Genomic DNA, 25,625 nt, shown 5'->3' on the forward strand with positions numbered 1-25,625 from the left:
AAAGTACAACATTTTCCTCTGAGATTTAGTGGAGTAGAAGTAAATGTATTGAAAATTGGCCACTAAAGTAAAAAAAAATACCTCGGAATTGTACTTAAGTACAGTTCTTGAGTAAATGTACTTTACTTTAACCTGTGGACTTCGTTAATGTATTGGAAGTATTTTGACAAATACAGGGGGATCCCAATGTTGTGGTGTATCTTAAAGACCAGGCCTGTCCTCAACCCTGAGCCATCCAATCCTAGCAAAATGAGCAGGGGTTAGATGGGTTTTGTGATTGAGGCCAAGAAGTAGCCTTACTAGTTCGTTTTGGGATGTTTGCAGCCTTGTTTTTAAGGCCTTGGTGGTGTTGTGATACCATGAGGAGCATGCACCTGCAAGAATCTTCAGAGTATTCTTACTGAATACCACGTGCCACGTGCTGTTTACATTTCTGTCTAATACAGTATTCAATCAATCAATCAAAAACAAACATACACACGCACCCAACATTCTTACTGAGTGACTTTTATTGACTTGACACCAACTGCAGTAATAACTGTGTGTGTGTGTGTGTGTGTGTGTGTGTTACATGGTTCTTGTATTGTTACACACATAAATGTTACCGTACATTCATTGATGATCCATTTGTATGGTTACATTCATAAATGTTACTCTACATTTGTTGGTAGGCCTATAGATCAGGGGTGGGCAACTTTGATGATGGAGAGGGCAACTATATTTCCACACTCACTCCAGAGGGCCACATTGCATATACTGTCGGGCAGACACCCCTTATCTCCGTATTTTAACTTTTTTTTCGTAAATTAATGCCCTACTTTGCCATTCTGTCACACAAAGGTAGCAAAAATAGCCGATCTACAAGTTTTGAATTGGAATCCTTATTTATTTTGTGCATTTTTTTATTGGAATCCTGAAAACTAACATTTTTATTTAATTTCAAATGCATTTAGTTATACTTATGTTAACTTTATGAACTTAAATACAAATACATTGGACATAAAAAAGACAATAGAATTTTAAGACTAGTCATTAAGCTACTAATATAGACCGAAGTAATTAAAGCGGGTCATGTTTGCAATTGTAACAGCTGAAATCAATAATATATCAGTATTCTGATATTAACCTGTGGGCCGCATTAAGTGAAGGTGGGGGCCGCATGTGGCCCCCGGGCCGCCAGTTGTCCATGTATGGTATAGAATAGATCCATCTGTCTTCATCCACATGTGTGGCGTTGGGTATTCCTACACGGCCGTATCTAAAGAAGTGAAACAGAGTTACAGTAAATATTTAAAACAGGATAGCCTCTACTGTGTCATTAAACAGTATGGAATGATAATACTCAAACAACGTTTTTCAATCTTACATTACACAAGTTTGTTAATGTGAAGCTTTCCAACAAGGTTATTGTGAAAATATGACAAATCGCCCTCCTAGTTGTAAACAGAGGTGTCATTTGGAGTTTCAGGGGATGGTAATTGCCACCCTGTTGTGTTCACATTTAACCTCAAATTCAGTCATTTTATGCATATTTTCCCCAATTCTTTTTTTTTTTTTTTTTTACAGATTAATCTGTTTTCAGATTAACTCTGATTGCATCTCAATCCATGCCCTTACATGTGACATGTTACAGATACTGTATGTGTTTTCTTGTCTGCAAACATGCTTTTAATAACCACTTTCAACGTGGTATCCCTGACCCTATCCCTATAGCATGTCATTATAGGCGAGCATTTTCTCTTTTCTCCTAAAAATAGCGATCTACAAGCTCATAACACATTGCTTGTAGATCAACTTTTTTGGCTATTTTCAAAATGGGGCTTTAATGGCCTTATTTTTGCCATTCACCATTTTTTTCCTGAAATGACGCCTCTGGTTGTAAGTATAATTAAACTGTTTCAGATAAACAATTTGCTTCTGGAAATAAATTACAATTTAAATCTCGACCGAATTAACAAATGTCTGTTGTTTTGTTGAATGGATGCTGTAACTCTAATGTTATCTGTCACCGAAGATGAAATTATGATGAAAAGATGAAAGTTCAAAGCAAACGTGTCCAGTGGGGAACATAGATAGAGATAGGCAAGAGAGAGAAAACATTAAAACATTTTTAAAATTATGTTTTATATTCTAAGTCTGGCGATTAATAATTTCAATTTGATATATTCACAGACACATTTAACGTTTTGTATGTTTTCCTTGTTCATGGAAACAGATAAAAATCATTTGATTGGATGTTTAAAAAGTATATACTGTACCATTTACATATGCCTGATTGGTTCCCTCATACTCAATGGGCCTGTAATTAAAATATAATAAATATTTATCAGAAATGACAAACAATACATAATCTACTGCTGTCATGTTGATTAATAGACAGAGCTCAATACTGTACTTACGTGATATAATCTGGATCTGTAAATTAAAAACAAAAAGTTATAAATATGTGAATCAAATAAAAACATAAAGGGCCTGCACCGCTGGTGTAGCGGTCCAGGCACCCAGGCTCAGTGTAGCCTGACAGCATGTCGCGGGTCCGATCCCGACGGCCTTTGCTGCATGTCACTCCCTATCTCTCTCTCTCTCTCCATTTCCTGCCAGCCTGCCATAAAAGCCCAAAAATAAACCTCCCCCCAACAAAAAATAGATACACATACAGTATAATTTATTTGTAATGTTTTCTTCATGTTAAAGCAATAGGACACTTTAGTAGAGGTTTGTTTGGGCCGTTTAGTTTAGTTACCTTGTCGTGATGAAACAAGTCCAATTAGTGAGATAGATCGCTGTGTCACACAGTTGATTAGAAATTAACTAGCCTACTTGGGAATGATGCAAGTAGGGAGTGATGCAAATAAGGAATGCATGCCCCATCGTGTTATGCCATACCCGTTATGCCCGTTGTAACCGTCTGTCTGCCTGTGTCCCTTTTATGGGCATGGGGTGGGGTGGGGTGGGGTGGGGGGGGGGTTCGGCGGTCCACCCCCTGAATCCTTTGCCTAGCATTCAGGGTCTGGTGACGCTTTCGAAGGCGGGTGTTTCTCGGTTGAAAATCTGTACGACGAATCGGGATCGGGACAATCCAGTATGAACCAATCGCGTTGGTTCATAGTGGAGTCCCACTTTGGCCACGCCCCCATCTCAGAACTCCGCTGCATTGAGAGGGCTTTCAGACTGAATAATGGAGTGAAACGAAATGAAAATTCAGGCTGAGTGTCAGGCTAAACTGACTGTGGAAAGTGTACTGACTAAGTAATCAAATGACAGGTGTGGGGAGTTCGACAGGTGTGGGGAATTTGGCAAACCAAGCAACCAAGGGTTGCCATGGCAATCAATTGGCTCATTTGAGCCACGGCCAGAGCCTTTTCTGGCAGTTCTGGACAACCGCCTATCCAACCAACTCGAGGCCGGGCACTGCACTCCCTCGGGTCGTCTGTGCCGCGTGTATCGAATTTGAAGTCAGTTGGTGGAACGGTTCTTGAGATACGTGGATTACAGACACACATAAGTAGGCCTACAGAGACATTTTGTCTCTGATTATCTTATCTTTAGATAATCCAAAATGAGAGCCCCTGTATGATTACATTTTCGCACATAGCTGAACACAAACAAAGCTGATTCTGACAATATGTAACATCACAAAACCCAGTGTGGCGTTTGTTTTGAATAACAATGCAGCTTCTTGTTAATTGAGCCATTTTCGGTGGAAGAAGAATGGAAGAAAACCCGGACTGGATCTGTGGATCCGGATTTTCAAAGAGTAAAATCAACAGAACTTGTACATATTTCTTTAAAACAAACGTAACAAACAAACGTTACCAATTTTTGTGATGCTGTCAGAATCAGCTTTGTTTGTGTTCATTTATGTGCCAAAAGAGTGACTTTGAGGGCTGTTTCATCATACAATGGAAGTCTACGTAATGCTATTTTCTGGATTATTAATTTCTAATCATCTGTGACACTGAGCAATATACTGTATCTCATTTGCACTAGTTACATCAGGAGAAGGTAAGTAAACAACCCCGACCTCTACCAAAGTGTGCGTGTGCTTTAAAGCATGTAAACAAGGTGATGTCACTGTCACACAATAAACAAAACTGTCCTATGAACAGAGAGCCACGCCCCCTCAACCCAATGAAAGGTTTCTGTGCTCAGCAGGGGGCGCTAAAACATTTCTAACAAATCCAATTCATCTGAACCTGCAACTAAATGACTCTCCTACCATTTATTATTCCACAATAACACCAAATGAAACTAGATTAAAATAATTTGATTGGATGTTTAAAAAAGTTAATAGGGTACCATTCTCATCAGGGCGGTGGATTTCTTCATAGACACTTCTGTCGCCTAAAGGTAAACAAATGAGCATTAATATGGAGTTTATTATTGTTATTTCAATGTAGTTGATTATTCTGCTAATGAGGAAAAGCGAACACAACTGAACTTCCAGAAAGTACATTAAATGTCTAAAGAATCAATAGTTCATTTATTAAGTATAGTTAAAAAGTTAAATTAGTTACATTAATTTATATTGAAATTAGAACACCAGAAGTGTCCTTAATGAATGGTAAATCAATGAAAGAAATTCATGTTTTATTCTATGTTCTAGAATAGATTTATCAACCCCTTAAAACCATATCTATCGGGGGGGAAGGCTTTCGCAGAAAATAGCAGATTCAGATTGACTATTTTCGATCTGCTATTTTATTTTTTATTTTTTTATAATTTTTATCCCGCGATTTTTATAACCCTTTTTTTTTTCACCCGGTGCCAATTTCCTAAGTGATCCTGGGCGCTACACCAGCCCTACACCAGCGCTACACCAGTCCCCCACAGCCTGGGGAGGCCAGGGCCAAGCTCATGCTTCCTTCAGGCATGAGAGCCAACTGACCTTCTTGTCACCTGCCAGGGGGGAGTTTCCCTGGTAGGACGTAGCGCGTGGAAGGAACACGTTATTCCAACCAGTTCCCTTCCCCTCCATCAGGTGCCCCGGCTGTCATGGGGGAGGCGGTATAGTGACCAGGATTACTACATGTTTTTGTGAGGGTATTAACCCCCTACCCTGGGAGACACGGGGAGAACATGCAAACTCCACACAGAGTAGGGCTTTCGCCAACCCCACCTAGGGTATGGGCGCTGATGACGCGGAGGACAAGACACGCCCCCAGCGCCCACAGCGTCCCCGGCGGGAATCGAACCCAGGACCTTCTTGCTATGAGGCGACAGCGCTACCGACTGCGCCACCGTACCCCCAGATCTGCTATTTTCTGCGAATGTTAGAGCCCTGAGGTACTCCGCTCAACCATATGGGGTTTAAGTGGTTAAATTAGATTTTTTCGATGATTTAGATTCAAATAAGTATCAGTTTTCATTGTCCGAAGAACTTCATGATTGGTTCAAAGACTAACCGTGCTGCAGTGAACTGTACACATCATCAGGAGCTCCACTTGGATTGGTCGTCTGGTCTGCAGCTGAGCCCTGCTTGGTTCCCTCAGACTGAATGGGTCTGTAGTTAAAAGACAAATATTGATTGACTGAAGTATAAACCAGATGTGATCTACTGCTGTCATGGTGATGACTAATATTTAGTAACACTTACCTGACACAACACTGATCTGCAAATAAAAGAAAAAAAGTTGCACCTTTAAATTGCTATAATATTTATTATTATTTCATTGAGAAGTTGCTGTTCGGTTTTAATATGTGTTAAAGTGATATATTTTTTGGTTAAAACTAAACGTTTATTGTTAGAATACTCACCTTTAGATGTGTATCTACAAAGCAGGAGCAGCACAATGGTCAATAGAATCACAGCCAGAAGTCCTACAATCAGACCCACTTTAAGTGGAGAACTGTTTTCAGGAACCGTAGATCCAGGATCTATAGATTTACATAGATTAGTATTAGAACAACTCGTTTTAACATGTAATATGACAGGCTGTTGTGTATGCCTAAAGAAAAGATGATTCAGCTACTGGTATAAGCCTGTTATGTGTAATAGTTTACAAATAGAGTTTAATGGTATATGATTAGTAATTCAGTGAAAAACATTTATGAGTATTCAAAAAAAAAAAAAGAACAGTCCACATGTTAGCATTCACACTGAACTAATTCAGAGGTCGGGTAAATGATATTTTTTGGTTAAACAAAAACGTTTTTTTGTTAAAATGTTAAGGCACAATATTCTGGCAGTAATCATTGATAGTGTTTGTTCAGTAACAGGAGTCTCCCCATCTCTCCAGCTCTTCAATAAACAAATAATATATTTTCAGGTGGGTTGCAAAATGTCAGCTATAGAAGATATAACTATGACAGAAAATAATAAGTAAAAGTGTTGCGTAAAATGTGCATATTGTGCAAATATTTGAAAAATATTAAATCCTAAACAATATGTCACAGTTGTTAGTATACTAACATGTCACTGCCATCCAGCTCTGTGGTGATTCTTCTCCAGAATGTGAACACTTGTAAAACCCCTCATCAAATGTAGATACAGCAGGAATGATCATCTGCCCATTGGTTTTATTTTGGACCAGTTCTTCATTTCTATAAAAGTTGTTTATAGAAACGTTGGACAGTGACGGGTCTGTTCTGTGTTTGCACTCAAGAGTGACAGAACGTCCCTCAGTCACAGGGTGAACAGGACTCACCAGGATGACAGAACCAACTGTAAAACAAGAATAAAAAGAAGACAAAAAAAAGAACAGTCCACATGCTAGCATTCACACTGGACTAATTTAAAGGTAGGGTAAATGATATTTTTTCAAACAATTATTTTGTTAAAAGGTTAAGGCACAATATTCTGGCAGTAATCATTGGTATAGTGTTTGTTCAGTAACAGGAGTCTCCCCATCTCTCCAGCTCTTCAATAAACAAATAATATATTTTCAGGTGGGTTGCAAAATGTCAGCCAATCAGGAGAGAGTACCCATCATCAGATTCAGATTTCAGATTAACAGCATGTTTTTAATGAGTTGATGGAATGCTGCAGTATTGTAAGTAGTGAATGAAGGAACTGGACTCACTGCGTACTGTGATGTTAACAGCATTGCTGTACTCTCTCAGTCCAGAGTTAGACTGACACCAGAACACACTGCTGATGGTATAGGTGCTGCTGACTTTGCATATGGTCATTGACGGCGTGGGATATGAACACTGTATGGGCCAGCATCCTTCCTCAGTGAAATAATTCACTGTCCATCCGGTAGAGTTTCCCACACAGATCAGTGAGACAGACTCATTGATGAAGTGTTGAGTTCTGTCTGGACTCACTGTGAGAGAAGCTGAAGAATGATGATCTAAAACACAACACAGAGTCAGAGGTCAAACAAAGAGAACAACTCCAGTACTTGAGTCAGAGCATAGATGCTCCTGGTCAAATATTATTCAACTGCAAGTGAAAGTTGTCATATATTTGTACTTGAGTACAAATATGACAGGAGTACTGTCATTTTTGTACTCAAGCAAGTACTGGAGTGCTCAAAAGTATTCAAAAGTACAAAACAAATGAAGTATTCAAACAAAACTACTTAAGTATTCAAAAATACAAATTACAAAGTACATTTTCATTCAAATCAAAATATTGCTGTATTGAAATGTAGAAAATGTTCTAGAAACTTTCAAAATCTAATGAGATGTTGAACTGGTATTTTCACGATATTTGGAATAGGGCTTAAGTGGTTAATGTAATTTTTCCCTTCCTAGAAATGAGTCAGTACATTTGCCTTTCTTACCCAAAAAAAGTGATAAAAAGATCATAAAATGTTAAATAAATACAATGGAATTATGAATGATGAATTATGAGTCACACTCACCACCCGAAAACACAAACTGATTGTCACTGAAGTCAGTGTAATTAACTGGGTCCTGAGGGGTCCCAGCTCTACACACATATCCTCCTGTGCCTGTAGGACCAGGAATGATGTAGGAACCTTCTACAGTCCCTTGGCTATCAGGTAAGAGCTCTGTGTTGTTGATGAAGCCTTCTGGTCCAAGAACAGCCCTGTACCAGTAGAACCTCCAGTCTGCAGATGATTCTTTAACTTCACATCTCAGAGTCACTGAAGCTCCAGGACTCAACCATGTAGGAGACACACTCAGAACAGCCTTGGGTCGACCTGTTTGGAAAGCACATTTTCTCATTGTTTATCACTGAACATGAAATCTGTCTGTTGAAGATATTGATATCGATGTTTCAGGGTCCGCTCATTATTCCATCCGTTAAGTAAGTGTGAGGTTAGGGTTAGTTATAAAGGGGCCAGTCTGACCAACGGGACTCCAATTCACATACAGTATATCCTTGATATTCTTTAATTTAAATGTGATTCAGTATTCTGACTTAAGTGACACAGTCAATGTAAAGGACCACTTCACCCATTTTCAACATATCTTCATATAATTGGTCCTCACTAATGATTTAATCATTATAATATGTTACCATTTTGTCCACTCGGTCTGTGTCTCAGATGTTAGCTAGGCGGAATTATGCCGTTTTCAATACACGATAGTGCACTTGGTGATACAAGCGCGAAATTTGGCACAGATGACCTTCATATGACCCTAATTGATAATCAACCTCTGGCCACGCAAAAATCCTAAGATTTCAAGATGGCCACCACCAGTTTTCAAAATGGCTGCAACTGGGCCAACATTTTGGACTATATCACTTTGCTGGGCTGTAAATCTTTGATTTTCTTTTATCTTAATATAGGAGAATATGTTCTGAAGGTATTTCTACCAAGTAAGTAAGTAAAATATATTAGGTTCCAATATGGCGGCATATTTTCCAATATGGCTGCCGATAAATTGCATAAATGTACATTCACATGAGCTTGTAGCACATGTATTTGTATTAATTACCATACACAGAATCAATTTATAGCACATTTTAAAGTGATTTGGTAGCTTTTGAATGACCTAGGGCAACAGACTTTTCAATATGTTCACCAATAAATACAAAAACTTAGATATATATAGGGATATTTTCTCAAACAGGTGCTGACCTTTTTCTCTTTCCGTGGAAGGACAAAACTGTATGGCATCTGCTGAACGCATGAAAGAAGCAAAGACCTGCTGACTTTGATCCAATAGCTGATGCATTTTCATGAAGGGGGATCCATCTGAGGTCCTTCGACAGCATTTTCAAACCAAGTCTTTGTGTCTGGGTAGCTCAGTCGGTAGAGCTTTCACCTTCGGATCACATGGTCATGGGTTCGATCAGGATCAGTGTATGAGTAGGTACGGTGAGTGTGGCGCTCCACCTCAGCAATACCAGGGGGTCTATAAGACCCCTGCGTTCTCAGCTGATACTGACAATAAGTCTCAGACTTACTTAATATGAACAAGTGCAACTGCTATGACAACAACGTCAGTATCTGAGCTGCGAATCATGATGTGTCAGATGCTATCCTCTGCAGCTCTGCCTCAGATACTGACATTGTTGACATAACAGTTTCACTTGTTCAAAGACTTGGCTTGAATTTGCTGTGGATTGCCTTTGGAAGGAGGGAAGGATCTCAGATGGATCCCCGTTCATGAAATTGCATCAGCTATTGAATCAAAGTCATCAGGTCTTTGCTTCTTTCATGCATTCAGGGGATGCCACACAGTTTCGTCCTTCCATGGAAAGGGAAAAAGGTCAGCATGGCAGACAACTTCTCCAAATTAGGTTCAACACCTGTTGCAATAAATGATAAACATATGCAAGTCATTGAGGAGTTCATAGTACTCATGTACGATAGAACTTCATAGAAGTAGTTCCTACAAGGAAGTGAATGCAAGTGAAGTGCATTCCAAGCAGGACATATATGGGGCCAGTCACTCTTGTGAAGTCCTGTTTGCCAAATTATGCCAGAAGCTGACACGATGTGGATGTAAAAAAGCATGTTCTGGACACTGCAAATGCTTTAAGTTTGGACTTATCTGCACACCCCTCTGTGGTTGCAGTTGCTAGTACACTGGCCTGTCACTTGCCCAGCCACCATTGTAAATGAGAATGTGTTTATAATGACTTCATAACAAAACAAAAAGTAAGCACTAAGCTTTACCAAGCTAATAAATCACTTTCAAATGTTCCATAAATGGATTCTGTGTATGGTAATTAATACAAATACATGTACTACAAGCTCATGTGGATAAACCATAAGCAGATGCACATTTCTGCAATTTATCGGCAGCCATATTGGAAAATATGCCGCCATATTGGAACCTAATGTTATTTTTCATCTTACTTGGTAGGAATACCTCCAGAACATATTCTCTTATATTAAAATAAGCCCCAGCAAAGCGATATAGTCCAACACATTGGCCCAGTTGCAGCCATTTTGAAAATTGGTGGTGGCCATCTTGAAATCTTAGGAATTCCGCGTGGCCAGAGGTTGATTATCAATTAGGGTCATATGAAGGTCATCTGTGCCAAATTTCGCGCTTGTATCACCAAGTGCACTATGGTATCAATTTTCCGCCTAGCTATGTCACCGTCTATCAGCTAACATCATCGGTAGGCACTAGGCAGGTTTGGTCATTTCAAATAAGATTTCAAATTGTTTATTTTATTTTGTATTAATGCAAGAACAATGGCTTCTATTATAGCATGCTAACTTTCCAGGACTAGGACTATTGATACTAGCTGTCACAGCTAGAGATAACATCAAAACCCATATATTGATACTAGCTGTCACAGGGATAACATCAAAGCTCATATATTGATACTAGCTGTCACAGGGATAACATCAAAGCTCATATATTGATACTAGCTGTCACAGGGATAACATCACAGCTCATACAGTATATTGATACTAGCTGTCACTATTAAAGGTTGAACATTTTAATTAAATTATTTGGGGTTTCAACCATAATACTGACCATTCCAATATTGGAATCATTGCAAGCCACTTTTATATAGCACTGTTTACCAAACAGTGGGTCGGAACCCATTTGTGGGTCACAGGCCCATTTTTATGGATCGGAAGTAAATATCCCCTTTTTTTTCCGTTTCCTACATAGAAAAAAAAAAAAAAAAAAAAAAATATATATATATATATATATATATATATATATATATATATATATATATATATATATATATATTTTATTTCAAAGATTAAAAAAAAATTTAAACCAAAAAAATCTATTTTCACTATGGGTCCGGGGCAAACGTTGAATTTCTCTTTAGGGTCTTGGGCTAAAAAGTTTGAGAACCACTGCTCTATAATACTGTAGCACCAAAAGAGGTCCGCCTATGATTACAACCAAACAACCACTTTTAGTGCTATTTAGCAGCATTTGTTTTGTGTGCCAGATACTGGACCACACATGTCACGTGTTCAAACTTACAGAAGTGGACAAATTGACTACTTCTGTTTCGTCATACTTCTCTCTTTTTTTATCGTTTTGTGCAGTTTCCTCCCATAGAGTGACAACATCCAAGTAGCTTTTTGTCAATATGAGGTAGTTTCATAAGCCTAAATATGATAACCTCCTCATCCTGTCCTGAACATCTACATGTGGGTCCTTTCCACACATCGTAACAAACAAGAGAAAGGAAAACAAATCAGATAAAACCATCAGAAGCATTTTACACTGAGTTTCAAGATTAAATTCATGTTTTCAATTGTGTCTAATGTGTCTTAATGTACGGCAATGCTGTGTGTAAATTCCAGGAATTGACTGTCTTTCAGAGATCTCCAGAACATGTGATTGACTTCACACTTGCTGTATTATTTAAGTGTTATTTTTTGGTCAAAACCCTTTTTTTAAATAAAAGGTTAAAGCTCTGTATTCATTGTGATAGTAAGTAGAATATACATATACAACAACATGTGGAATGCCCTATCACCAGCCATCAAAAGTGTGACTCCATACACAGGTAGGTTTGTTAACTTCAACAGTGGTGTAATTTGTTTAGGGTTGTTGGGTTATGAGAACCCATACACAGTACTTCCACGCAAGGGGGCTCCCCAGGAGGGGATTAATTAATTAATTTAAGTTTAATTAATTTATGTTTTTCAATAAATCAAAATTGCCGCCTATATTACATACTGTATGCAGTGAAGGCATATGCTATTATATTTATTTTTGTCATTGCCAATATACTATGTAGCCTATAGGATTATTATTATTGTAGGAACGCTCCCCCCAAAACACACTCGTCCCCATTCGTTTCGCGGACAGAAGCCGCCGGATTAGACCCGGGGCGAACGTGTTTTGGGACGAGCGTTCGTGTATTCCATTCCAGCCACCATGCTCTAAAGCGACATGTGATTTCATTCACCGCTTTGTTATCAAATTTGTGGAAACAAAATAATTAGGAGCTCAAAAACATAATGAGAGGAAGAGATATCTGTGCAACAGCTGCAAAGTGTGCATATTTAAGCAAGTATTTTAAAACAGTGAAACCTACTGAGGAAAAAGACAGAAAGTGATCAGACCGGCGACTCCAGTAAACTAGCGACCACGGGAGTTCTCATCAAATCCAAAGATTCATTGTGAATAATAATAAACAAACAACCTCCTGTTGCTCCCATGCAAGTTGGGGGACAGTTTGACCAAAACCGAAGGTGTTTAAGAGGAGGAGGCGGAGAATATGTTGCGGTCGTCTGAGATCAGGGGATTTAGCTGTCAGTCATTCTTAATGACAGTACCACTGGACCAGGCAACACTACGACCAGGTAGGGTCCAAGTGTTTCCAATTGGACTGCACCAAACCCTATCCATCAGATCCAAAGTAGACTTACTAGGTATTTTTTTTGCGGCCAAAATACCATGTATTATGCAAGTACATAATGAAGTTGACCAAAGTTTCTCAGCTGCATTTAAAATAAATTTGCTTTAATATATCAAGCCTTTAAATTTCTTAATGGCCTTATATAGATCAAAATGATAATGTGAACAGTTGTGGCTGTTTTCTGAGTGTTTCCTTAATTTTAGACTAGTAGGCTATCTTATTCAGTTACTGTAAATGTTGTTTAAACCAGTGAAATTGCTGCATATGATGCATCCATATTAAGGGCCCTTTTGGTACAAAAACCCATGGGCAAATAAAGTGGGTCTACGCTACTGAACTTCAATATAGATTTCAAACGTAATTGTTTTTGTATCAATGCAAGAACAATGGCTTCTAACTTTCCAGGAAGAGAAAGGCTGTAGTTTAATACCTATCGATAGTCTGTCCACAGCCCTCCAATGAGAAACTGAGTTAGAAGACAGAAATGGTTCCATCTTATAATGCACATTAGCGAGGACCAATTATACTGTACATGTGTTTCTTAATCTTTTTAGGCCCAGTGCCCCCCTATCCAATATCCAGGTCTCTTGTAGCCCCCGCCCCCCCCCCCCCCCCCACCCAATTACAATTCAGGTGATTACAATTTATTACTGTGTTGCTTATATCATATAGAACACAACTAATTAAATGCCAAAGGGCAGATTTTATAAACTGCACTGTCAGCGTGTGATTAATATGTAATTAGCCTATTTACCAGGGAGCAAAACAAACAAACAAACAAACATCCAACAACTGCTACAATAGGCTCTATGCACAGCAGCCATATTGGAAAGAAATTGGGCCTCTTCCTTACTTCCTTCACAGGTGTTACCAATGATACTAATGAAGGCTCTGTTCCATTCTGGTCAAACAGAGTCAGGGTGCTGATATTGTTCATGTTGACTGACTGGAAACACTCTGCTACACCAGTGGGTCTCAAAGTGTGGTCCTGGGACCCATTGGTTCCTTGAGGGGGTTCCATTTGTACAGTTATGGGGGTCCTTGAAATGTAAAAGTTTGAAAACCACTGTGCTACACTAAATGGAACAGATTAATATCATGGGTAACACCTGTGAAGGAAGTAAGGAAGAGACCCAGATTATTTATTCTTCTAACATAAAACACAAGAGGTCTCCTTATGGAAACACAGCAATAAAAAGACAATCATTACATATAGAATTAGGGACTGTGCTCAATCTGATCAATCAATCTCTGGATGATGAATCCATGTCACAACCACAGCCATGTACCTCACCTCATCTCTCTCTCTCTCTCTCTCTCTCTCTCTCTCTCTCTCTCTCTCTCTCTCAGAAAATGTATCTTACATTGCCCTTTGAGTTGACATAAAATAATAATATACAACACACAGAATGTATATGAGGCTGTACATGAACACAATAAACAACTAGAAAAAGTGCTCCTCGGAGCACAAGTCTCCGCCAGGTCAGGTAGGTTATTATGGCCTCCTGGTGGCGCTATAATAGGCCAATGTGAAAAGGGTGCCATTTATTCCTAGGCTGTGCACGGCAATCTGACACTGCATGCATGATTTGAGGCATTTTGTTCTAAAAATGTGTTTTGCTAATTTTGACCTGCTGGTGGCGCTATAACATGCCCATGTTAAAAGGTTCCTCAACGTAGTGCAAATGTGCATTCAAAGTTTCACCACAATCGGACGCTGCGTTCATGATTTGCGGCATTTTGTTCAAAACGGGCCACTCCTGCAAACATTACATGTCAATGTTAGCCAATCAGGATGGAATATGAAAAATCAAACAGATCCGTCTTGATCACATGACTATAGAGATCATGTGTACCTATTTGCGTGAAATTTGGATCTGAAGGCTTAATATCAAAAAATGTGTTTTACATAAGTCTGCCTCCTGGTGGCGCTATAAAAGGCAAATGTGAAAAATGCAGGGCAAAGGTTTTTCCTTGGCCTCTAGAGAGTGTGCATACAACGTTTTACACAGATCGGTGCAGTTATAGGTAAAAACACGAATCGGCCTGTTACAGCGCCACCATGAGGCTGATTTGAACATTTTCAAATGGCATTTCTTCCCCGGCCTAATGGGAATGTGTGAGCAAAATTTCACGGAAATTGCATGCTGTGTTCATGATTTGAGGCATTTTGTTCGAAACGGAGTACTCCTGCAAACTTTGAAAGCCAATTTTTGCCAATCAGGATGGAATATGAAAAATCTGAAATTAGCCGTTTCTTTTAATGACTATAGAGATTTGGGGGATTTTTGGCCAAAATCTGTAGGAGTACTGTCCAAAAATGTGTTTTGCAAAAAGCGGCCTCCTGGTGGCGCTATAACAAGCCCATGTGAAAAATTTGGGGCAGAGGTTCTGCTCTGGCATCCAGGGAGTGTGTGTGCACAGTTTCTCCGCGATCAAGCCAACGGTGCCGGAGATTAGCTGTACACAAAATGACAGAATGACGGACGGACACACGGACACACACACGGACACACGGACGGACGGACGGACAGGGGCGAAAACATACTCTCGCCATGCCTTTCGGCCTGGCGGAGACAATGATCATGGTAGACAAGGAACGTTGCTGCCTCTCTCTCTCGGTCACACACACACACACACACACACACACACACACACACACACACACACACACACACACACACACACACACACACACACACACACACACACGCACGCACGCGTGCGCACACAGAGAAACGCACGCAATGGTAGTAAAACCATGAATGCTCAGTACACAGCTGGACTTGATAAATCTTTGTGTATTTGTCACAGTTTAGCATGGTGACGACAGCGTTATGTTCCAACCATACATTGTAACTACATATGGCAGTAGCATGTATGACAGTGACGTGTCATTTGCCGTAAAGATCACACGTACTGTACAAGTCAAACAGGGCATTGCATCGTCATCGTCAAGTTGTAGAAATGTTTGTATAGATTGGGCTTTAGCAGTCTTTAGTATCCTTCCCATGCATCCTTCCACCTGTACAAACCCCATTCAACCCTTAAAAATGTACCATACAGCTACATATGCCATATCTTACCATCATCATCCCCAATAGAAAATGTGCAACTAATGTAAATGAAAGGAAGTCTAGAATGAAATGAAGCAAATGTGCATGTGCTCTGAGGTGCCCCCCAAGAGCACCTCAGCACCCCCCATTAAAAAAATATAGCCTATTGCTTCCAGCGCTCCCAAAGTTCTCTGAGCACCCCCTGGGGGGCGGTACCACCCCCGTTGAGAAACACTACAATGTTGAAAATGGGTGAAGTGCTCCTATTCAGTGCCAAAAATATTTCTGGCTATATCAAAAATACTTTGTAAAAACAAAGTGCTTAGGAGCCGAGATACAGCCTTTTTCAGTAAGAAGTTAAACAAGAAGTGAATGGAGCAGCAAATCTTCAAATCATCATATCTTCGGTTCTGAACCTTTAAAAAAATAATAATAATAATAATAAATAAAAAATATATTTTTTTTTTTCATGACGTCGGAGATGTCATTGGCACTCTGGGCTTATGAAAAACGTGACGTCGGCAACGTCATTGGCACTGAATGAGTTGCACTGACATAAAAATATGTAATAACTAAAATTATGAAGTGTGTAAATATGATCTTTACTAAGTGAATAAAAAATATGAAATATTAAATAAATCTTCACCTTGACCGTGTCCACAGGAGATCACACTCAGCACTGAAAGATATAACGAGAACAAAATGTTGTTGTTTAAATGTTCCCCGCTTACCAAAGGGGTTAATGTTAGTGTTTAGGGTTGTAAGCGGGGAACATAGAACCCCTAGGTAACATAGATACGTTTCTACATTTAAATGTTCAAATATTAAAACTACTTCAATATAGCTATTGGTAATATTAGAGATATAATAGTTACTGCTAATAAGGTTGATATATCAGAGCTATAGTAGTAATAATAGTATTATACTCACAGAGGAGAACACAGGGCAGGGTGAGACTCATCCTGTCCTGAGATGAACTACTCTGAACAACCTTCTAATTCCTCTTTACACTGAACTAATAGCTACTGCTGAGAGAGAGAGAGAGAGAGAGAGAGAGAGAGGTGGGGGGGGCTGAGAAAGATGTTACAGTTCTTGTGATAAGCTCGTCATATAACTTCTTCATTACATTCAGATCTGTTCGAACTTACCTTTTTTTTGGAAGAGAGATTTGCATACATTTGGTGCAGATCTACCGTAAATAGATTTTGTCCTTACATATGACATATTATGTAATGTATTTACATATAAAACAATATTTTAAATGTAAATGTAATTTTAAAACAACAGTCCATCATCACATATTCAGGACAGATTACTGGTCAGCTTCATGAAAATCCACACTTTTGTACTTGGTTTAGACCTTGACCGTGTCACTTTGACCTTTGGACACCCAGAAGTTGATCATCTCTTTGGGTCAGCTTACTGATCATGTTTGGTTCACCACCAGGAGGCTGATTCTTGTCCAAACATCACGCAAATCAGTACACATTATCTCTATAGTCAAGTGATCAAGACGGATCCGTCTTGATCTTGATCTCTTGATTTTTATATTCCATCCTGATTGGCGAATTCCGAACATTGCTGGCCCACAATAACCTACCTGACCTGGTGGAGACCTGTGCTCCAATGAGCACGTTTTCTAGTTTTTATGTGAAACCTTGTGTGCTGCTGTTGTGGCCAGGACTTTTAATCGCAATGGGACTATTCCTGGTAAAATAAAGGTGAAATAAATAAAATAAAGGAGAAGGGTAACATGCACTTCGGCCTAGCCAGAATCAGGGCAGCTACCACAGGCGAGGGTCCGGGGGGAGGCAGGGACATCCGGCCGGTGAAGGGACAGTTTATAGCCACTGACCACCTGCTGTGGGACCTCGTCCATGGTGGGAGGCTGCCCGGAACACAGCCAGGTCACAGGTACCTTAACCTGCGACATGGCGTCAATGAGAGACAGGCGAATAGGCAATCAGAGAGAGAGAGAGGAGCAGAGCGAACTGATACCGCTCCATGGACTGAGGATCACGATGCCAACCACACATCGATTGACGGCCCCTGTATCTTGACGACGGGGACAACAGGTGACCGAACGAGCCATCAACACTCGTTTGACCCCGAGAGCGGATGTGAGTGACCAGAGAGGAAGAGGTGTCGTCACAGTCATACTGTATTTCAGGAGTGATGGTATATATATTGTGTGTGTGTGTGTGTGTGTGTGTGTGTGTGTGTGTGTGTGTGTGTGTGTGTGTGTGTGTGTGTGTGTGTGTGTGTGTGTGTGTGTGTGTGTGTTTGTGTGTGTGATTGATTGATTGAAACCTTTATTTCAGGGAAATCTGTGTGTGTGTGTGTGTGTGTGTGTGTGTGTGTGTGTGTGTGTGTGTGTGTGTGTGTGTGTGTGTGTGTGTGTGTGTGTGTGTGTGTCAGGGGGGTCACGGGGGGGGGGGGGGGGTCACGGCTCCTTGTTCAAGAAATGTCACATTCTTTGAACATCAGAGCAGTGCTGCCATTGAGATGCTGCTCCGCACGACAAGCTCGAAACGAGTCGCTTTGCGTCGTGTTTTGAGCTTGCGGATCTGCTATTTTTTATGCTTTTGTGTGACGCTGTAGTATGATCAAGTAGGGCGTTAATTTATGAAAAAACACAGACATTGATAATTAAGAATATCAACAACAGTAAGTAAAAGGTAAAGATAAATATCAGTATGTACAGATGTGACCTCTGACCTCTTCACTCTTCCTGATCTTTCCCTGTAAAGTATGGAGTTACATTTGTGTCTTTATTAACCAAACAAAAGAAAAACATTTGAGAGAGAAAAAATATAAACAGAGCAAAGAATAGTTTTGAATGAAAACGAATTAAAACAGCAAGCAAAAAATAATAATTTGTAAGCAAAGGAAATTATAAACAGAACAAAAAAATATTTTTAATTAAAACAAATTAAAAACGCAATCAAAAAAATATATTTGCAAGCAAAAAAATATAAGATTTGAAAGAAAAGAAAAAATAATTGAGAACAAAACTTTTAAAATTCAAGAGTAAAAAAATAAGGAAAAACTGTTTAAACTACATAAAACAAAATACTTAGTAAAATGTTTGGGTAATGAAATGTTTTGTGCTAAATAAAATGTTTTTAATGTTTTTTTCCCCTCATTTGCGAATGAAAGTTGTTTTTTTCTGATTGCAAAATGCCTTCTCTCTCAAAACCTATGTCTTTGGTCTCGATTTTTTTTTCTCTCTCTTGGATTTGTTTGTGTGAGGGGTTAAAGTTCAGAAGGCGGGTCCTACGCTGATAGATGTAAGACACCTCTCCATTGGTCACTTGGAGTCTGAGTGACAGCTCCCCCTTCCTTATGTAGCTTGTTGAATGCAGGGATGGAGGTGTGTTACGGCCAGCATGGTTTTTTGATTGATTGAATTATTAGCAGTTTGCAAAAAAAACAAAAAAACATGAAAGTATAATGCAAGGTCAGCTAAGAGTATTTAAAACCCAAGAAAGATGACTTGTTTCCATTGGGGTCCTTTGTACTCAATTCATAGAGACATTTAATGACAGACAGATATACACTACTATGCAAAACATCATAAAAAATTTTTTTTATGAAAAAACACAGACATTGATAATTAAGAATATCAACAACAGTAAGTAAAAGGTAAAGATAAATATCAGTATGTACAGATGTGACCTCTGACCTCTTCACTCTTCCTGATCTTTCCCTGTAAAGTATGGAGTTACATTTGTGTCTTTATTAACCAAACAAAAGAAAAACATTTGAGAGAGAAAAAATATAAACAGAGCAAAGAATAGTTTTGAATGAAAACGAATTAAAACAGCAAGCAAAAAATAATAATTTGTAAGCAAAGGAAATTATAAACAGAACAAAAAAATATTTTTAATTAAAACAAATTAAAAACGCAATCAAAAAAATATATTTGCAAGCAAAAAAATATAAGATTTGAAAGAAAAGAAAAAATAATTGAGAACAAAACTTTTAAAATTCAAGAGTAAAAAAATAAGGAAAAACTGTTTAAACTACATAAAACAAAATACTTAGTAAAATGTTTGGGTAATGAAATGTTTTGTGCTAAATAAAATGTTTTTAATGTTTTTTTCCCCTCATTTGCGAATGAAAGTTGTTTTTTTCTGATTGCAAAATGCCTTCTCTCTCAAAACCTATGTCTTTGGTCTCGATTTTTTTTTCTCTCTCTTGGATTTGTTTGTGTGAGGGGTTAAAGTTCAGAAGGCGGGTCCTACGCTGATAGATGTAAGACACCTCTCCATTGGTCACTTGGAGTCTGAGTGACAGCTCCCCCTTCCTTATGTAGCTTGTTGAATGCAGGGATGGAGGTGTGTTACGGCCAGCATGGTTTTTTGATTGATTGAATTATTAGCAGTTTGCAAAAAAAACAAAAAAACATGAAAGTATAATGCAAGGTCAGCTAAGAGTATTTAAAACCCAAGAAAGATGACTTGTTTCCATTGGGGTCCTTTGTACTCAATTCATAGAGACATTTAATGACAGACAGATATACACTACTATGCAAAACATCATAAAAAAAATTTAAAAAAAATATGTACGGTAAACAGTTTGAGTAAACAGATTGATGGAATACTTTATTAACAGTAGGATACAGAGGTACAATGATTGTTATAAGGATAACACAAAAAGGCTTGTTTCCATTGTGGTCCTCTGGGACTGAGGTCAGAGCTCCATCCCAGCTCTGGACGCTACACTATTCGTTACAATATTGAGCATTTTAGGCTATTAGCAATTCAGATGATTCCCTAATGTTAGGTTTCTGTTCTACTTACAGTTTGTGATCTGTATTTAAAATTGTTGTTACTGTTATAGTAGGCCAGTGGTTCCCAAACTTGGGATCGGGACCCTCAGAGGGGGTCCCCAGATTAGCTTAATGGGCAACATTGTTTTCTCTCTCAACAGTAAACAAACCAACCTATACAGTATAATTGTATACAGGGTAACACATTTCTAAAGTGACAATTTAATGACTTTTAAGACCTTTTTAAGGCATTGTGCGCTTGTAGTTCGGCTATTTTCACAATATTTATCTGTGGAACCGAGTCAAACTAAATCTAATGCCTACAATTTCAAGTGCTTGTCAGGGTGGGTGGTCCCCAGTTCAAGTATGATTATTTTGGGGGGTCCCCAGTTCAAATATGATTATTTTAGGGATTCACAGCCTGAAGCACACTATCAGACGAAACGTTTCCAAAGCAGTCTATCTGGAATGGGCCTGGCCAGTAGGCCAGTCACTTCAGCCTTGCCTTAATTAGAATAACGAATATAACATAAAATAATGTAGCTTTATTTTATAACTTCAAGGGTTCCCAAATGTTTCAGGCTGTGAATGCCTAAAATAATCATATTTGAACTGGGGACCCCCCAAAATAATCATACTTGAACTGGGGACCACCCACCCTGACAAGCACTTGAAATTGTAGGCATTAGATTTAGTTTGACTCGGTTCCACAGATAAATATTGTGAAAATAGCCGAACTACAAGCGCACAATGCCTTAAAAAGGTCTTAAAAGTCATTAAATTGTCACTTTAGAAATGTGTTACCCTGTATACACTTATACTGTATAGGTTGGTTTGTTTACTGTTGAGAGAGAAAACAATGTTGCCCATTAAGCTAATCTGGGGACCCCCTCTGAGGGTCCCGATCCCAAGTTTGGGAACCACTGGCCTACTATAACAGTAACAACAATTTTAAATACAGATCACAAACTGTAAGTAGAACAGAAACCCAACATTAGGGAATCATCTGAATTGCTAATAGCCTAAAATGCTCAATATTGTAACGAATAGTGTAGCGCCCAGAGCTGGGATGGAGCTCTGACCTCAGTCCCAGAGGACCACAATGGAAACAAGCCTTTTTGTGTTATCCTTATAACAATCATTGTACCTCTGTATCCTACTGTTAATAAAGTATTCCATCAATCTGTTTACTCAAACTGTTTACTGTACATATTTTTTTTGTTTTTGTTTTTATGATGTTTTGCATAGTAGTGTATATCTGTCTGTCATTAAATGTCTCTATGAATTGAGTACAAAGGACCCCAATGGAAACAAGTCATCTTTCTTGGGTTTTAAATACTCTTAGCTGACCTTGCATTATACTTTCATGTTTTTTTGTTTTTTTTGCAAACTGCTAATAATTCAATCAATCAAAAAACCATGCTGGCCGTAACACACCTCCATCCCTGCATTCAACAAGCTACATAAGGAAGGGGGAGCTGTCACTCAGACTCCAAGTGACCAATGGAGAGGTGTCTTATATCTATCAGCGTAGGACCCGCCTTCTGAACTTTAACCCCTCACACAAACAAATCCAAGAGAGAGAAAAAAAAATCGAGACCAAAGACATAGGTTTTGAGAGAGAAGGCATTTTGCAATCAGAAAAAAACAACTTTCATTCGCAAATGAGGGGAAAAAAACATTAAAAACATTTTATTTAGCACAAAACATTTCATTACCCAAACATTTTACTAAGTATTTTGTTTTATGTAGTTTAAACAGTTTTTCCTTATTTTTTACTCTTGAATTTTAAAAGTTTTGTTCTCAATTATTTTTTATTTTCTTTCAAATCTTATATTTTTTTGCTTGCAAATAAAAAAAATTGATTGTGTTTTTAATTTGTTTTAATTAAAAATATTTTTTTGTTCTGTTTATATAATTTCCTTTGCTTACAAATTATTATTTTTTGCTTGCTGTTATAATTCGTTTTCATTCAAAACTATTCTTTGCTCTGTTTATATTTTTTCTCTCTCAAATGTTTTTCTTTTGTTTGGTTAATAAAGACACAAATGTAACTCCATAGTAAAGCCCCTTTTTGCTGCTTAACGCTGAATGCTATGTATTGCTTAAATGCCAGGGTGTGAGGCAAGAGAAAGAGATTACTGAATCAAACAGCTGTTTGACCAAATAAGTAAAAAAAAGCAGAAGTGGTTGTAATGGTGTAAGCCTTTGGGAAAGTACAGTGCACGCGTGCATTCTGTACCTTTGGCCTTACATGTGCTTACAACATCGTAGGAAATGTCAAAAGACTAGACGACAGGATGGACTGTAATCAGTTGACCCGGAGAAATCAAGGTTCAAGGTTACTTATTTTGTCTCCCTTTTTAGAAATTTGTCTTGGAAACACGGACCAGCAGCATACATACACAATGCAATACATTACAATACAATACAATACAGTACAAGGAGGCACGGTGGCGCAGTCGGTAGCGCTGTCGCCTCACAGCTAAAAGGTCCTGGGTTCAATTCCCGCTGGGGACGCTGTGGGCGCTGGGGGCGTGTCTTCTCCTCCTCGTCATCAGCGCCCATACCCTAGGTGGTGTTGGCGAAAGGGCCTACTCTGTGTGGAGTTTGCATGTTCTCCCCGTGTCTCTCAGGGTAGGGTAGTTAATACCCTCACAAAAACATGTAGTAATCCTGGTCGCTATACCGCCTCCCCCATGACAGCCGGGGCGCCTGATGGAGGGGAAGAGAACTGGTAGGAATAACGTGTTCCTTCCACGCGCTACGTCCAACCAGGGAAACTCCCCCCTGTCAGGTGACAAGAAGGTCAGTTGGCTCTCATGCATTGAAGGAGGCATGAGCTCGGCCCTGGCCTCCCTAGGCTGGTGAGGGGAGTGTAGCGCCCAGGATCACTTAGAAAACTGGCAACTGGCACCGGGTGAAAAATAAGGGTTACAAAATCGTGGGATAAAATTAAAGTAAAAAAAAAAAAAATCTGTACAAAATAATAAGTCACACAGAGACAACCCTAACAGTCATCTATACATCACCCTTCAGCATAATTTATCACCCCAGCCAACATACCTAGTGCAACAAGAGCAACACCTATAGCACCACCTCAGAACCTTACCCTGCTGTCTGACTCCACAAGGAGTCCATTGAGGAGTGAGATCGACAGAGGGACAAAGGAGTACTTGAACCTATTATAGCTCCATGCAGGGACCCTACATCTCCTACCAGGCGGCAGTAAGTCATACTCAGGCAGTATAGTACATGGAGAGGGTCAGACAGACAGCAGTTACAGTTACCAAGTTACAGAAACAAAGTAAGGAAAGTACTGACAGATACAGCAATACTTAAGACAAGAAATAACAAAGAGAAGCACCATCAATAAAGAGCAACAGTATACAAAAGTATACTCCTATACAACTATCCTGCACTATGCAGAAAAACAACAACAGGTTACAGTGTCCTCACAGTATCCTGCCCCAAAACAAATAAAGACTTGATGTCAATCCATGCAATCAGTACAATCAGTGCAATGCAAAAAACAGTGACAGTGTCCACAGTGCAGTCAGCACAATAACCATACCCTAAAGCAGTGATTGTCAGTGGGGGTCCAAGGGGTTCCAGGGGGTCCCAAGCAAAAGTAGTTAACAAATAGCATCACAATCATTTTAACCACTTTATCCATTTATCTATTGGCTATTCAAAAAGCTCACAGCACATCACGTGCTGTGAGCGTGTACATCTGCTATTTTTTATTTTATTTCTTTAAATATCGGAAATGTTTGGTGGACAGAATGTGGTGATGTTCAAGTTTGAATAATTTTGAAAAGAATTCTAGGGGTCCCTGGCACATTTGTTTTTTAGATGGGGGTCCGAAGCCGAATACATATTAATTTGGAGGTCCTTCACATGAAAAGGTTTGAGAACCACTGCCCTAAAGTGTCATTAGAGGTCAGAGTACCTGGTACATCTTTTATTCCAAGTTATCCAATTAAAACCGGGAAAGTCATCTGTGTCATATTAGATTTTAGCGTTGGCTATTCAAAAATAGCAGATCTACAAGCTCACAGCGTGTCACTCTGTGCCGCGAGCTTGTACATCTGCTAATTTTGAACATTTTTGAAAAATCTTTTCTTGAAAACAGTTCGAAAACTCCTGATTTAGAAGGCATTCGTAGAAGTCTTAATGGGTTATATGACAGTTGACCTGGCAGAGCCACCAACGTATGTCTCTTTAATCCACAGTATTGATAATGTAAGTGTGATAAAGGCTTTGCCCACAGTATGTGTGCATTACACATATCTATGTACATGTATGTGTGTGTACATTTACTGTATGTGTGCACATGGTTGTTTGTTTGTTTATGCGTGTTTGTGTGTGTGTGTGTGTGTGTGTGTGTGTGTGTGTGTGTGTGTGTGTGTGTGTTTGTGTGTATATCTATTGCAACGGTGCGCCTCGCAAGTTCCTATGTTACGTGTTTGTGATGTCCGCAGTCCACGCTCGACCCACCCTCCCTCCAGACCAGTGGTTCTCAACCTCAGGCCATGACCCCCCAAAATAATCACATTTGAACTGGGGACCCCCACCCTGACAAGCACTTGGAATGCTTGTCAGGGTGGAGTAGGCTACTTGTTGGGGGGGGGGTCACGGCTCCTTGTTCAAGAAATGTCACATTCTTTGAACATCAGAGCAGTGCTGCCATTGAGATGCTGCTCCGCACGACAAGCTCGAAACGAGTCGCTTTGCGTCGTGTTTTGAGCTTGCGGATCTGCTATTTTTTATGCTTTTGTGTGACGCTGTAGTATGATCAAGTAGGGCGTTAATTTATGAAAAAACACAGACATTGATAATTAAGAATATCAACAACAGTAAGTAAAAGGTAAAGATAAATATCAGTATGTACAGATGTGACCTCTGACCTCTTCACTCTTCCTGATCTTTCCCTGTAAAGCCCCTTTTTGCTGCTTAACGCTGAATGCTATGTATTGCTTAAATGCCAGGGTGTGAGGCAAGAGAAAGAGATTACTAAATCAAACAGCTGTTTGACCAAATAAGTAAAAAAAAGCAGAAGTGGTTGTAATGG

The 25,625-nt window shown here is 39.2% G+C and overlaps 1 protein-coding gene across 1 annotated transcript; it reads right to left on the minus strand.

Annotated features, from left to right (window-relative positions):
* Positions 1–734: 734 nt before the first annotated feature.
* LOC308102053 (uncharacterized protein) lies at positions 735–16,762 on the minus strand. The gene is made up of 12 exons (XM_080451644.1): positions 16,708–16,762; positions 16,424–16,456; positions 7,812–8,114; positions 7,023–7,295; positions 6,413–6,664; positions 5,758–5,877; positions 5,597–5,612; positions 5,406–5,503; positions 4,300–4,344; positions 2,400–2,415; positions 2,259–2,299; positions 735–1,258 (listed from the first exon to the last, which is right to left on the minus strand). The coding sequence occupies exons 1-12, from the start codon at positions 16,736–16,738 to the stop codon at positions 1,245–1,247; spliced, it is 1,242 nt and encodes a 413-aa protein (XP_080307770.1). The 5' UTR covers positions 16,739–16,762; the 3' UTR covers positions 735–1,244.
* Between the last annotated feature and the right edge of the window lie 8,863 nt (positions 16,763–25,625).

This window comes from Gymnoscopelus braueri (genome assembly GCF_963280865.1).
Source record: "Gymnoscopelus braueri genome assembly, chromosome: 15".
Taxonomy (NCBI): Eukaryota; Metazoa; Chordata; class Actinopteri; order Myctophiformes; family Myctophidae; genus Gymnoscopelus; species Gymnoscopelus braueri.